Consider the following 16555-nt stretch of genomic DNA (forward strand, 5'->3'; position numbering starts at 1 on the left):
TGAATGTTTATTTTTTATTAAACATAACAAATTTAATTTAATCTTTGTAAGGAAGTTTTCTTGGCAAGTTACTTATTTCCCTGTGCCTATTGCCTTATCTGTAAGATGGAGACAGTAATAGTACCAGTTTTATGACTAGGGGTTTTCAGTTTAGAGTGCATGCCAGAATTAACTGTGAGGCAATTTCAAAATGCAGAACAGATACCTGGGCTTGACCAGCAGAACTTGCTAATTTATAGAGCCTTAGGACATCTGTACTTCTTGTTTTTGTTTTTTGAGACGGAGTCTCGGTCTGTCACCCAGGCTGGAGTGCAGTGGCGCGATCTCGGCTCACTGCAGCCTCCGCCTCCTGGGTTCAAGTGATTCTTCTGCCTCAGCCTCCCGAGTAGCTGGGATTACAGGCAAGCCCCACCACGCCTGGCTAATTTTTGTATTTTTAGTAGAGATGGGGTTTCACCGTGTTGGCCAGGCTGGTCTCGAACTCCTGACCTCAAGTGATCCGCTCGCCTCGGCCTCCCAAAGTGCTGGGATTACAGGTGTGAGCTACCGCGCCCAGCCAAGGACATCTTTACTTCTAAAAAGTACAAGATGATTCTGATGTTTACCTCTACCTGAAAACCACTGATCTGTGTGCCTATAAGTCACTGACCTTATTCTCAATTAGTTCAGTCAGTGGGCAGACAAGACTGCAAACTTTTAAAACATAGTGTAGTTAGTGTTGTGATGGAGTACTCATGGGGTGTGGTAGCACAGAGGAGGGCTCCCTGCCCCAGCCTTTTGAGGGAAGTGTTACTCACTGAGAGCAGGGAACAGGAAAGACTTCCTAGAGAAGATAGAATTTGAGCGTGTTTTTAAAGGATGAGAAATAGTTTTTATTTCTAGGTTTTTATCTAGACAGAGGGAAAGATGGTTCTGGTGGTGAGAATATCAGATGCAAAGGCGTAGTGCAGCAAAGTTAGCACAATGTAAGTAGTTTGGTGTGCCTAAAAATCAGTGGGGGTTTGGTGAGCGATAGGAGATGAGGCTGGAGAGAGGCCCACTCTGCCATGCCAGGGAGTTTAGGTAGAGTCATACTTTGAGCAGGAAATCTTCCTGTTCGTACGAGTGATCCGTATCTGAATGTGGATCTCTATAGTCTCTCTCCACCTTATTTCCTAATGTATTCAACTAAATGTTCCCAGGCTGGTCACCATTCTAAATCCTAGAATGTCTTTTTCTTCCATATTTTCTAGCCATCTGTGAGAGTACACATGATAGCTCATCTTCTCCATTATGTCTCTTTTACCTAGGTTCCTATAGTACATATTTTCTCTGCAGTTAATATGAAACAGATGCTAGCATTTGGTGCTGGTATTCATTTTTGGTATGCATATATCTGGTCTCCTTTCTACTTTCTAGTGTTTCTTAGTAGAGGCTCTATTGGCATTTTTGAATGGGACAGTTTTTTTGTTTTGTGGGACTTTCCCATACATTATAGGAATTTCCCATTCTTTGCCCCCTACCTACTAAATCCCTCAAGTGCTCCCTAGTCTTGGAACAACCAAAACTGCCTAGCCATTTCCAATTGTCCCCATACTCCCAGCCACTCCCAGTTGAGAACTGCTTAAGTACTCAAGTATTCATCAGTTATTGGAAGTAAAAAGGTTCTTTTTCATTTCATTTCAGTCTTCACCTGCTATATCCATTTTCTTAATATACTTTCTACTAAAGCCAATACCACATAGTTAACCTGTTTCCTATTATTTTCATGCAGTAGTGGTACTAATTTTTAAAAGGGAAAAAATATATAACTATTACTTTCCAAAGTATTTACATAATGATGTGAGACATAAAATTATGGTTTTCATTCTCCCAAATTCTAGTCATTTAATCTATACCAAGTAACTAAACAGATTCTTTGTATTCATGCTTCCAAAAAACACTTATCGTGGTACTAATCCTAATAAAATAGATTATTTTTATAAGGAATTATTCCATTTATTTTTGAGAGACTTCAGATTTTCATCTTGGAATACATTTTAAAAGATTAAATGCCTGTGAATGAAGGATTATGTAGATATTTTATAGATTTTGTATTTTTCTTGAAGAGTTCAAAATTTGTTAGATTTTCTTTCAGCTTTAAATCAAGATTTTATAGCTGACAGTAGAACAAATTTTTTTCCTGAAATTTCATCAGGTATTATTTGCTGCTTCCAGATGTCATACCACTTGACAATGTTAGTGTCTCTTCTTTTTCTATTGCTTATAAATGAAAGAGAAACATAGCAGAAATGTTTGTATCAATCCCTTGTATCAGTTAGGATGCTTTATATTTGCCTGAAATAGAATACCCAGTTTAAACAGATTTGAGCTATATACAAAGGACATTTTGACTCTCATAACTGAATGTTCAGAGGTAGATGGACTTCAATTACAACAACTTGGTTATATCATCAAGGACCCATTTTTTTTTTCTGATTCTTTATTGTATCCTTTATGGTGTCCATGTAATCCTCATAGTCATAGGCTATTGCTGGTAACAGTTTGGGTTATAGTAAATATCCAGACAGAGTGCTTCTCTCCCAACATTACTAAACAGAAAACCTGAACTTCACCATGATTAGGCTGCCTACATAATCTGCCCAGTCTGGAGCCACTGTGTCCAGGAAAGTATGTTGATTTTCTTAAGTCATAATGTACACCCCTAGAGGGTAGGCATAGAGTTCATTCATTAAGGTATGGTTATGGATTACGAAGGATGGTGGTGAGAGGTAGGGAATGATTGTGAAGTAGATAGTCAAAATGTCTACTATACCTCTTAAAAATGATTTTAAAATATGGAAGCAGATATTTAAAATAAAAAGTAACTGAGATACACTTGAATTCGCAGTACAGAAAAATACATAGTTTATTTTTGAACTTTCAATTCTAGAAAGCTCATAATAATATAGCAGATCAGAGTATGGACTCTAGAGTTAAGAGGAAGCACTGCCTGGGCTCAAATCCCAGCAGCTGTGCTACTTTCCAGCTGAATAATGACCTTGGAGGAGTGACTTTCTTCTCTCTACCTTAGTGTTTTCATCTGTAAAATGAAATAATAATATTTTACCTCATAGAATTATAAGGATTAAAGGAGGTAATACATACATTTAGAACCATGCCTGACATTAAAAGCTTTTAAAACAAACTATTGTTATTTACTGTTGCTACTTGCTGTGCTCTCTGGTAAAACAGTTTACCGGTAGTTTTTTATAACCTGTAGACATTTCTTTTTTTTTTTTTTTGAGACGGAGTCTCACTTTGTCACCAGGCTGGAGTACAATGGCGCGATCTCGGCTCACTGCAACCTCTGCCTCTGGGGTTCAAGCAGTTCTCCTGCCTCAGCCTCCCGAGTAGCTGGGACTACAGGCACACACCACCATACCCAGCTAATTTTTGTATTTTTGGTAGAGATGGGGTTTCACCATGTTGGCCAGGATGGAACCTGTAGACATTTCTAATGTAATTAGTGATACAGTATTCTGAAAACAGACATGTGGAATGTCTAGCTTTAGCTTACCTCATGGAGTTACCTGTGTTTAAAAATCAGAAGTAAAAATTTTAAGCATATTTGAACTGACATGATATGTCAATGTGATTCTCAAAAGTAGTTGGAAATACTTCTCTTAATAACTGTAAACAAGGGCTAAAAAGTTAATGTCCTGAATATACTATGGAAACACTTATTAGGAGAGTTAAGTAGTAGGAAGATGAATCTCCCTGTAAGCCCTTCAATTCACTGTTCTTTAAAACCTTTGTTAATGGTGCATTAATTACAAGATAGAATCCATACTGCTTAGCAGAGCATTCAGGGCCCTTTATAATCTGGTATTAATGTGTCTAGTTTCATCTCTAGCCACTAAACACTAAGTTTAATGTGAATAGAGTTTGCTTATGAAATCACGGCAAAATACTCTGTTTAAAGACACTGTCGGTATTTGATAATAACAGTAACATTTTTGAGTACTGTGTTCTAAACTGTTTTTTTTTTTTTTTTTGAGATAGTCTTCTCACTCTTGTCACCCAGGGTAGAGTGCCGTGGCACAATCTCGGTTCACTACAGCCTCCACCTCCTGGATTCAAGTGATTCTTCTGCCTCAGCCTCCTGAGTAGCTAGGACTACAGTTGCACACCACCAATCCTGGCAGTTTTTAGTAGAGATGGGGTTTCACTATGTTGTCCAGGCTTGTCTTGAACTCCTGACCTCAAGTGATCCACCCATCTCGGCCTCCCAAAGTGCTGGGATTACAAGAATGAGCCACCATGCCCGGCCTCTAAACTCTTGATATATTATTTATTCATTTAATTGTGATAAAAATAGCGTTGTTATCCCTGTTTTACTATGAGAAGCCTAAGGTACAGAGAGATTGTCTGTTGCTGAAGAACATGTTAAGAAATAAATTATTAAAATGAGATTCAAATGCAAAGTCCACTTAACCTCTCCCCCATCCTACCTCTGGACCTTATAGTATATTGAGCCTTCTTGCTATGTACAGTGTAAATAAAGAACAGGAAGCTTTCATATGAAAATTGTGAAATGGAGGGAAAAATGCAGTGCCCAACATTGGTGATTGACTTGCTGCCCTAAAAAGAAGTCCGTGTTGAACTCATCTCCTTGTTGGTCTCTTTGTCCTTAATGTCTAATGAGCTCTCGTTAGTGTTCTTTGGGTATATGTTGGTTAATCAGTGTTGGAGTGGGATGAGAATTGGTGATTTAAAAAAAAAACAGAAATATTCAAGCTTCTTTAAACTTTGTATTAGAAATCTTCATTCTTTGAGTTTAGCCTCCGTTTGTAACTCTTAGTTATGGCATATTTCATAGGAAGATAGCCTTGAGGCCATCAAAATGATTAGATAGGTAACCCTAGTTCTGGTTCAGTACTAGTTTCTAAGATAAAAAAGAGAAATATATATATATTTTTTCTCAAAGGGGGCAAAAGAGAATTCTTAAATGAATACTTCTAATAGTGAAATATTTTTAAGTTTAAAAAGAATGTTAAGGTTGGGTGCAGTGGCTCAGGCCTGTAATCCCAGCACTTTGGGAGGCCGAGGTGGGCGGATCATGAGGTCAGGAGATTGAGACCATTCCTGGCTAACATGGTGAAACCCCGTCTCTACTAAAAATACAAAAAATTAGTCGGGCATGGTGGCAGGCACCTGTAGTCCCAAATACTAGAGAGGCTGAGACAGGAAAATGGTGTGAACCCGGGAGGTGGAGCTTGCAGTGAGCTGAGATCACGCCACTGCACTCCAGCCTGGGCGACAGAGCGAGACTCCGTCTCAAGGAAAAAAAGGAAAAAAAAAAAAAAAAAAAAGAATGTTAAAATTATTCCTGTCCTTTCTATCACTACTGTCCTGTATGCGCCCCATGAATGCATCTTTGACTTTACTGATTATGAAAAGTAACAAATCAGCCAGGTACGGTGGCTCACACTTGTAATCTCAGCACTTTGGGAGGCTAAGGTAGGAGGGTCACTTGAGCTCAGGAGTTGGAGACCAGCCTGGGAAACATAGCAAGAGCTTGTCTCTACTAAAATTCAAAAATACAGCCAGCTGTGGTAGCTACTCGCAGGGGCTGAGGCGAAAGGATCACTTGAGCCCAGAAAGTCAGGGCTGCAGTGAGCCCTATTTTGCCACTGCACTCCAGCCCAGGTGACAGAGTGAGACCTTATCTCAAAAAAGGAAAAAAAGCCCACAAATCATTATGTGGAAGATTTATTTAATAATACAGACATATTCGTGGGTAAAAATTAAGTCAAGTCCTTTTATAATGTCAAGAAATAATCATAGCTAAAAGTTTGGGGTATGGCCTTCATACTTGCCAATATATGTATAAACCTGTGTTTTAAATATAAAGGCTATCATTCAACATGCACATTTTTCTACATCAGTACATAAAGTTCTGCCTCATCTTTTATGACTACTTAAAATTCATTATGTAGATCTACCATGATTTATTTCATCAACTTTCTGATGATGTACGTTTAGGTTGTTTCTAATTTTTTTCTATTATATAAAGTGGTGCAGTGGACATTTTATATATATATCATTACTTGACCAATTATTTCCTTGGGATACATTTCCAGGAATAAAACTATTGAGGCAAAAATATACACTTTTTCAATTACAAATTTTTATTTATAGCTTTTATGAAATTGAACTACCAGAAGCTTGCACCAATTTATATTCCTGTCAGCAATGAAGTTGCCACACTTTTGCCACACTTCCTTAGTATTTCTAATTTAAAAAACATTTCTACAAACCTGAAAAGTAAAAATATTTTATTTATATATACATTTCTTTGGTTATTAATGAATTTGAACATCTTATTGTGACATTAGAGCAGTGCCATTTAAAAGGAGCTAATGACTTTTGATTTGCATCTTTTTCCTTGGGATTGTGGTAGTATTCCCCATACGAAAATTTGCAATTTGAAGTTATGAAGTCAAAAGAATAATTTAGATTATGGTTATAGAACCTCTTTCCTTAAATGTGTGTGTTCATCCACATACTTTCTTGAAACTGGGAGAGAATGATCCCTTTTCTTTCTATTTTTGTTAACAAATGGGCCACGGAGAGACTGATCCTTAACAGTTTCTAGTAAGCAAGTGTTGGTAAATAAGTGCGCTGTATTAACTCACTGAAAATGAGTATAAAATATTTATTTTCCTCATTTAATACAAGTGCCATCTAAGTATTTTTCAACTTTTTTTTTATTATTGCCTCCCAAGGAGCTTTCTGCCATGATATTTTGATACTGTAGATACACTGTATATCTGTTGCATACAGTAGCCCTTTGTAGGGCCACAAACGTTAAAATAGCAAAGTTTTGTTGGCCCTTCAGAGAACCAGTTTTTGCCCTCTTTGGGGCCATGCTGCCCTCATTGAGAATGCATGTGTGTATTGATATTTAGGGGAGGAGAGGGAAACAGCTTTGCTATGCATGAATAGTTACTTGGGTTTCACAGGACTCAGAAGAGGTTAGTGTTTCTGTTGCTTTGTCAGATTGTCCAGAAGGGAACATAAGGATTAAGTTGCCACAATTACTCCACCAGTCTTATCACCCAACTCTAAACATGGTATCTTGGAGTCCCTAAGTTACCTAGAATATACTAGGTATAGTAATACCATTTTTGAGAATGTTGATATGCCAAGGGTATAGTGACATTATTGTAGTTGAAGGCATTTTGTTGAATTTAGGGAACAGTAGCCCTAATTACTCCTAATGCATTAGGAGTAATTGTAAATGTTCAAACCGTTATCCTTGTGGTTCTCAAACAGTGATGATTCTGCCTCCAGGGGACATTGGCCATTTCTGGGAGCATTTTTGGTGGCCACAACTGGGTGGTGCATGAGTGTTCCTAGTGGAACACTCATCTAGAGGGTGGAGTCCTAGGATGCTACTAAACGTCCTGCAGTGCAAAGGACCAAGTCCTTTGCGAAGAATTATCTAGTCCAAAATATCAGCACTGCTGAGATTGAGAAACCCTGCTCTGTCTTAGTGATTGTACTTCTTGGAATCTAGCTTTAGAAAATAATCCAAGTAATGTTGCTAGGATTTTGATGTATGTATATATTTTTAAGTGGGACATATATTTGTATATATAATTATAAAAAGTGAGAAACAAGCTTAATTCTTTCAGTCTTAAGAAGAACACATGTCAGGACTTACAGTAATTTCAGCAATACTGAAGAATTGGAAACCATTTTAGAGAAAATTAACTCACCCATTTCAGCAATTTTTTTTTTTTTTCTTCTGAGACGGAATCTTGCTCTGTTGCCCAGGCTGGAATGCAGTGGCTCAATCTCAGCTCACTGCAACCTCCGCCTCCTGGGTTCAAGCAATGTGATTCTCCTGCCTCAGCCTCCCGAGTAGCTGGGACTACAGGCACATGCCACCACACCTGGCTAATTTTTTGTGTTTTTAGTAGAGACGGGGTTTCACCATGTTAGCCATGGTCTCGATCTCCTGACCTCATGGTCTGCCCACCCCGGCCTCCCAAAGGGCTGGGATTAGAGGCGTGAGCCACCTTGCCTGGCCTAGCAATTTTTTTTTTTTTTTTTTTGAAACAGGGTCTCATTCTGTCACCCAGGCTGAAGTGCAGTGACACAGTCGCAGTTCACTGCAACCTTAATCTCCTAGGCTCAGGTGATTCTCCCACTTCAACCTCCAGAGTAGCTGGGACTATAGGCGTACGCCACCATGCCTGGCTCATTTTTGTATTTTTTGTAGAGATGGGGTATCACCATGTTGCCCAGGCTGATCTCGAACTCCTGGGCTCAAATGATGCGCCCACCTTGGCCTCCCAAAGTGCTGGGATTATACAGGCTTTAGCCACTGCGCCTAGACCCAGCAGTTCTTTATACAACACCCTTCAACTTCTGTTTGCCCACCTTGGGTTAAAGTACAGTATAGAGAATCATGTACTGTTATCAATAGCCCTTTATTTCTTAGAAGAAATAAAAGTACCTCAAAAATACGGCAATTTGTAAATGAGTTAAATCTGAATATGGGTGCATTGAGTGTTCTTTACATTATTCTGTTTTTCTTTGTTTTTGAAATATTGGAAGATCACATTTTAAAAGTTAGTGTACTTTTCAAATTTGTTCATGTGTGAGCTGAGGCCAAATATAGAAATATTTTTATCAATAATTTGGCAATGTATAGCAATGAATGACTTTGTTATAAGTAGAGCTAGTTAACTACAACAAATAAAATGATTTCCGAGGGCTTTTCTCTCTGTCTTTGGAATGTTAAGTGCTTTCTGAACATATTCAGGGTGTACTAAATATTAAAAGGCGAATGGTTTTTGAAATTACTCAAGCAATAATTGGGGTGATTGGGTATGGTTTACAATTCCATAAGATGGCAAGTTGGTAATCCTTTTTTTCCCTAAGTTAACCTGAAAAAACATACATTTAGGAAGAAACTATGTTATGCATTAAGATGAACAAAATCAGGCCGGGTGCAGTGGCTCATGCCTGTAATCCCAGCACTTTGGGAGGCCGAGGCAGGTGGATCACGAGTTCAGGAGATCGAGACCATCCTGGCGAACGCAGTGAAACCCTGTGTCTACTAAAAATACCAAAAAAAAAAAAAAAAAAAATTAGCCGGGCGTGGTGGCGAGCACCTGTAGTCCCAGCTATTCGGGAGGCTGAGGCAGGAGAATGGTGTGAATCCAGGAGGCAGAGCTTGCAGTGAACCGAGATTGTGCCACTGCACTCTAGCCTGGGCAACAGAGCGAAACTCCATCTCAAAAAAAAAAAAAAAAGATGAACAAAATCAGTTTATTTCTTATTAAAAAAAAAGTCTCTCAGCCTTGTGATAATGCTATTATGGTATACCTATTTCACAGATAATGAATATTGCAACATGTTTTATTTTGGAAGAATTATTTATTTAAAACTAGTAACTGTTGCTTTTGCATTCAAATTTTTAAATGTTTTTTCCTCTGAGATTTTAGACATCTGTCCTTTAGATTAGTAAAGGGTACTTTTCAACTTTGTTCTCAATAAAATTATGGTTATTGTCTTGTGACAGAAATTTTACTAAATCATATAAATGTTTGGTGAAAGATAGATTGTATTAAAAGAAAATTATTTTAGATTTTGAGGTCCTACTGCTATGGGATAGATTTTAAGGAGATGCTGGTAGTCATTAACTTGCTCTAATGGATTGTTAGAAATTTCTTCTAAGTAAGGAAAACATTGTGTAAAATCATCATGTAGTGAAGACATTTAAATTTCTGTAATGGATTCAATATTTTGAGCATTAGAATCTTTAAAAAAGGAATCATGTCAATGTCTCTAAATTTAGATATATTAAATATAGTCATTTTTCTAAAATCAGGCATTTAGTGAGTTATTGCTGTTGATCCTATGTCAAACCAAAGTTTAGACCTGAAAGCAAAAAGACTGTAGCTCAAAGTGCGTTCTGCTTAGCAACCAGCTTGTTGTCTACTGTTTTGCTACTGAATGCACGTACTCATGCCTCAGAAGTGTATCTCCAGCCAGCTGGACTCAACCGGACAATACTTCATTCACCTAATTTCCAGACTAGTCAAGCAAAGACATCAGCTCATTGTATTTAGTCATGAGGAAATTTATTTGTAAACTTCAAATAGTAACACACTGCTCTCAAAAGCCCCTGAACTATGAGAAATTGCTTTCTGATTCAGAAATGTGAAGTCCTTGGAATTTAGAACTGCTTCCCTTTTTTTTCTTTCTTAATAACCCTTGCAAGAGAAATTAGCTCTTAATAGAAAATATATGTTAAAGTCTAAGAATAATTTTAGAATTATCTTAAAGTGAAAATTTAGAAAGTTCAATTTGCATCCAGACTTTTATTATCTACCTTGATTCTCACATGATTATTTTCTCTCTTAGAAAACAACAGTTTTGTTGGCATGTGAAGCTCCAGTTTCCTCAAAGTCAAGCTGAGTACATAGAAAAAAGGTATCACTGCTATCTTTCAATCACTGATTTGTTTTCATTTGAAGGCTGTGTATTTAAAATAAACTGTTAACTTAATGTCAGTAGTAGAATGGATAACTAAATTGTGGTATATTTATACAATGAAATGCTAAACATCACTAAAAATGAATGAACTACAGCTATGCACATCAACATGGATGAATCTCAGAAATAATGTAAGAAAAGCAAGTTAAGGAAGAATGTAGAGAACATGATTGTAAATATGGGGGAAAAAAGCCAGAAAAATAAATAGTGTACTTTTAGGAATACCTACAAAGGTGATAGAACTAACTCTAAGGGAAATTATTAACATAGAAATCCTGATGGTGGTTTCTTTAGCAGCAAAGCAAGTATTGAGGAGAGGGATCCAAGGAGAATTAGATGGCTGAAAGTTTCCTATTTCTTAAGCTGGGTGGTTGTTAAGGAAGTGAAAAATGACCCAAAATTCTACCATGCAAAGATTACTACTATTAATATTATAGTGTATCACTCAGAAAATACATTATTTTAGATGTATATATGTGTACTCATTGGAATTAATTTGCATAAAGTTTTTTGTGTTACTGTTTCATATTAAAACTTATTCTTTTCTTTTTCTTTTTTTTTTGGAGGGGAGTGGGGGCAGGATCTTGCTCTGTTGCCCACACTGGAGTGCAGTGGTGCGGGCCTCCGCTCACTGCAGCTTCAACCTCCTGGGCTCAGGTGATCCTCCTACCTCAGCCTCCAAGTAGGTGGGACTAAAGGCTCAGGCCATCACGCCCAGCTAATCTTGTTTATTTTTGTAGAGGCAAGGCCTCACTGTGTTGCCCAGGATGGTCTCAAACTCCTGGCCTCAAGCAATCCTCCCATCTCTGCCTCCCAAAATGTTGGAATTACAAGTATGAGCCACCGCATCCAGCCTATAAACATTTTCAAGTGTCATTTAAACATTTTAATGTTGGCCAGATGCGGCACCTCACACCTATAATCCCAGCACTTTGGGAGGTCGAGGCGGATGGATTGCCTTTGGCCAGGAGTTCGAGACCAGCTTGGCCAACATGGTGAAACCCCGTCTCTACTAAAAATACAAAAATTAGCTGGGGGAAGTGGCGCACCCCTGTAATCACAGCTACTTGGGAGGCTGAGGCATGAGAATAGCTTAAATGCGGGAGGCGGAGGTCGCAGTGAGCCAAGATCATGCCACTGCACTCCAGCCTGGGCGACAGAGCAAGACTCTGTCTCAAAAAAAAAAAAAAAAAAATTAAAAAACAAACAAACAAAACATTTTAATGTTTGTGAACTATTTCATTCCTTGATTTAGGAAAATTTTAAAGTTGCTCTTTAAGTAGTATATTTAGCATATTCCTACATTATACATAAATATCCTCTCTTTGTAGTTGTCAAAGGGATTTTAGTGAAGAACTTTGTTATTTGGAGTTGCATACAAGGAAAGGACTTATTTTACAGATAGGGGTATGTAGCCAACAGTATATATGAATATGTATAAATGGTTGAGGAAAGTTACTGTTTTAAAACAGTGTCTTAATTTTGTTTGTACAGCTTTATATATAAGTTTAAAACAGTGTGCATATATGGAGGAAAGTTGGAAAACTTAAAATGTTTTGTTTCCAAGGAAATTAGTATCAATTTTTTAACTTGGTCTTATAAATTAGAATGAATAAATTTGAACATGCACTGAAATCTGAAAACTTTTTTCAGATTTATTATTTCTACTAGTTTCAAATATATTTTACCCTGACCTTGTCTTTTCATGTTTGAGTACAGGTGTGTGTTAAAAGAGGCTTCATATTTTTATAATTGATTTATACAGAATTTCTCAAAATGTTGTTTTTTAAGACCTTGTTAAGTGTGTCCAAGAACTCTTTTTGAGCTTTTTCCTAAGTAACTTTTGCTTAAAAGGATATTTTATTTTGCCAAGAGTAATATAAAAGGTCTTTGTTCAGTTATTTAAACCAAAAAAGCCACAATATTTAATAATTCAAAATTAACACCTTTAGTAGAAAATTATAAATACTAATATAGCTTGTTTTTTTTTCTTTGTTGTAAAGAGTACCAGATGATAAAACTATTAATGAAATCCTAAAACCTTACATTGATCCTGAAAAGTCTGATCCTGTAATTCGTCAAAGGTATGCTTCAAAAATATTGTAACTTTCTGAAATAATTAAAAATGTTGATGTACTTATTAGGGTCATCCATGACTATTAGAATGTGATGTGTAGTGCAATTTACTTTCTATCACATTTTCTTGGTGTTTACTGAAGGTCTGTCAGTAGAAATAGCTGACATTCATTGTTTCCTATGTTCCAGACACTCTTCAAAGCAGACAGTAATAAATGTGTTAATTCATTTAATCCTCACAATAACTCTGAAAAGTAGATTATTATTATACCCATTTTACAGATGGAGAAACTGAGCCTTGAAGTGGTTAAGTAATATCCTATAGCTAGTAAACAGGGAAGCTAGGATTCACACCCAGGCAGTCTGGAGTCAAAGTCTTTACTCTTAACCCTTAAACTAAACTACCTTTGAGGTTGAACGAAAAACTCTGAAAATGAAAAGTTTCCAAGTAACTTAAAGACAGGAAATCCTGTTTCAGCCAAGTCTTCATAGAACTAAGTAAAGTACACTCTGCCTCCTGTCCAGAAATACAGTGTGGACAAAAGTGGTTAACATAACATAGTGGAAAGATTCAGTCATGGATATCTGGGTTAAAATAGCTGTTTCTGTCCCTTATTAGCTGTGTGATTAAGAGCAAGTTACTTAATTTCCAGGCCTTGTTTTTTCTCATCAGTGAAATAAGAATGATAACACTTCCTAGATAGGGTTGTTACAAAGCTTAAAAGAAATAGCATATATAAAATTCCTAGTACAGGACCTAGCATATAGTAGGCACTGCTCAAAACGGAGATTGTTTATTAGAGTGTGAGTTATTAGTGCTCCTGGGCAGAAACCCAGTTGACTTTATTTTCACCAGATGGTACTTGCTTGGGATATGAACGAGTGCTTGGTTTGGTTCCAGAATAACCTGGTATTTAAAATTTAGACTGGGTGGATTCTAAAATGTCTAATCCAGTTCTAGTTGAATCTCATTCTTTTACTTTTGATAAAAGGTCATGCCCAGACTGAACCAGACCCGTGTCACATATCAAGCAGTCTTTAAAATAGCTATGATAGTTGAGTTTCTTTCCTTATAACTGGTAACCTAGTTGTTATCATTAGTCATATATTTGCCAGTAAGACAAAATGTCACTGAATAGGATACATTTTTGTTAAATTATATAGCCAGATTAATTTATTGAAACAGGTGTTTTAAAATTTAAGATGTTTAATTGAACAGAGGAAAAAAAATTTTCTTTTCAGGTTTCTGGTTAGAAAACATCTTTATCTCCTTTTCTATGCTTAAATAGATGAACTTTTAAGTATTATTAGGTACAAATGCTTAGTCTCCATAAGACTATCTTGAAATATATTAAAAATCAGCTTTTCCTTCAATATGATGTTTTTATTTCAGGTTGAAAGCCTACATTCGCTCTCAGACTGGGGTTCAGATTTTAATGAAGATTGAATATATGCAGCAAAATTTAGTAAGGTAAAATTGCTCCCCTCCCCATTTCTTTAAATATTTTTTAGTTCTGTAATATAATTAAGTAGCTTGATTAGCTCAAGTTATTAAACTAATTATCTAGCTATGAACATGACTTTTACTTTTCAGCTTTTGAGTCAGAATTCAAAATAATCAGACTTATAGGATAAATTGGGTTGAAAAATCACCGTGGTTAGAATATTTTATTTTCTGTCAACTGATATAGGGGAAATAGAATATTTTAAAATATAAGCATTCTTTTATTTGTTCTATTGTTACTTCACTGAGCTTTACAGGTATTGCATTCTTTACAAATTGAAGGTTTGTGGCAACTCTGCATTGAGCAAGTCTATCTGCACCATTTTTCCAACAGCACATGTTCAGTTCGAGTCTATGTGTCACAGTTTGGTAATTCTTGCAATATTTCAAACTTTTTCATTAGCACTATATCTGTTATGGTGATCTGTGATACACTAGTAACACTTTAATGTTACTACTGTAATTGCTTTGGGTGCACCACAATATAAGGTGGCAGCCTTAAATGTATGTGTTCTGACTGCTCTACCAACCACTCATTCACCCATCTCTCTCACTCTCCTCAGGCCTCCCTATTCCTTGAGACACAATAATATTGAAATTAGGCCAATTAATAACCACACAATGGCCTGTGAGTGTTCAAGTGAAAGGAAGAGTCATATCTCTCACTTTAAATCAAAAGCGGAATGATTAAGCTTAGTGAGGAAGGCATGTTGAAAGCCAAGATAGGCTGAAAGCTAGGCCTCTCCTGCTAGTTAGTGAAGTCGTGATTGCAAAGGAAAAATTCTTGAAGGAAATTAAAAGTGCTACTCCGGTGAACACAAGAATGATAAAAAAGTAAAACAGTCTTTTTTTTTTTTTTTTGAGACGGTGTTTCACTCTTGTCCAAGCTGGAGTGCAATGGGGTGATCTCGGTTCACCGCAACCTCCGCCTCCCGGGTTCAAGCGATTCTTCTGCCTCAGTCTCTTGAGTAGCTGGGATTACAGGCATGCGCCACCACACCCGGCTAATTTTGTGTTTTTAGTAGAGACGGGGTTTCTCCATGTTGGTCAGGCTGGTCTCAAACTCCCGACCTCAGGTGATCCGTCTGCCTCAGCCTCCCAAAGTGCTGGGATTACAGGCGTGAGCCACCGCGCCTGGCCAGTAAAACAGTCTTATTGCTGATAGGGAGAAAGTTTTAGTGGTCTGGATAGAAGATCAAACCAGCCCGAACATTCCCTTAAGCCAAAGCCTAATCCAGAGCTAGGCCCTAACTCTCAACTCTATGAAGGCTGAGAGAGGTGAGGGAGCTGCAGAAGAAAAGTTTGAAGCTAGCAGAGGTTGGTTCATGGGGTTTAAGGAAAGAAGCCATCTCTATAACCTGTGGGTTATGTGTGGGGTGAAGCAGCAAATGGTGATGTAGAAGCCACAGCAGGTTATCCAGAAGATCTGGCTAAGATAACTGATGAAGGTGGCTACACTAAACAGATTTTTCAATGTAGACAAAATAGCCTTGTATTGAAAGAAGATGGCATGTAGGACTTAGCTAGAGAGGGGAAGTAAATGCCTGCCATAAAAGCTTCAAGGGATGGACTGACCCTCTTGTTAGGGGCTAATGCAGCTGGGGACTTAAAGTTGAAGCCAGTGATCATTTACCATTCCAGAGATCCTAGGGCCCTTAAGAATTATGCTAAATCTATTCTGCCTGTGCTCTGAAATGGAACAACAAAGCCTGGATGACAGCACATCTGTTTATGGCATGGTTTACTGAATATTTTAAGTCTACTGGCTCAGAAAAAAAAGTTTGTTTTCAAAATATTGCTGCTTATTGACAACTTCGATCCTCTTTGGGACTCTAAAGAAGGAAAGTTGTAACATTAGAGTGAGGACCTTAAAGGAAAATGAAGCACAGAAGAGTTGAATGCCTAGAGCTAGGTCATGTGAGTTTCATTTAAGCATACTTCTTTGACGTATTTTTTGTTTAGATTTATCCCATTTGGCTCGTTGTTAAAATAAGTCTTAATGTTTTGACTTGTAGCTTTCTGAGTTGTGGTCTCTGGGTGTCCTGATTCCTTTCTATGCAATGGCATGAGAGCAGTTTCCTTAACTGCTCCCTTTTGGGACATAACATCTTACGGGCATTACTGCAGCTCTTCTCAAAAACCCTGGTATGCTAGGACAAGCTGAGATTTCCATCCACTTTTTTCTCTTCATGGACTTACAGTACACATTCCAACTTAAAAAATAACTGTTCTCTGGGCCCAAGCAGTGTGTCCTATACTATAAACTTTAAAATACTCAGTATCCCCTGTTTATCTTTTTTATTACCAAGAATTCTGATTTCCTTGAATTTTGGAAGAAGAGGCTATTTTGTCAGAGTCAAGTTTGACTGGCTTAGGTGAGTGGACACATTGGCCCTCAGAGGTATTCTCTTAGTAGGCTTGTGAGACTAAAGCCATGGT

The 16555-nt window shown here is 37.4% G+C and overlaps 1 protein-coding gene across 1 annotated transcript in view; it reads left to right on the forward strand.

The window, feature by feature from the left end:
• ZNHIT6 (zinc finger HIT-type containing 6) overlaps window positions 1-16555 on the forward strand; it is a 55847-nt gene that overhangs the window by 17348 nt on the left and 21944 nt on the right. Inside the window, exons 6-8 of the mRNA XM_054478079.2 lie at window positions 10405-10473; window positions 12540-12620; window positions 14006-14083. Of these exons, the coding sequence (XP_054334054.1) occupies window positions 10405-10473; window positions 12540-12620; window positions 14006-14083 (228 nt within the window). The remainder of the gene's footprint in view (window positions 1-10404; window positions 10474-12539; window positions 12621-14005; window positions 14084-16555) is intronic.

This window comes from Pongo pygmaeus, chromosome 1 (assembly GCF_028885625.2).
Source record: "Pongo pygmaeus isolate AG05252 chromosome 1, NHGRI_mPonPyg2-v2.0_pri, whole genome shotgun sequence".
In the NCBI taxonomy this organism is placed as follows: domain Eukaryota; kingdom Metazoa; phylum Chordata; class Mammalia; order Primates; family Hominidae; genus Pongo; species Pongo pygmaeus.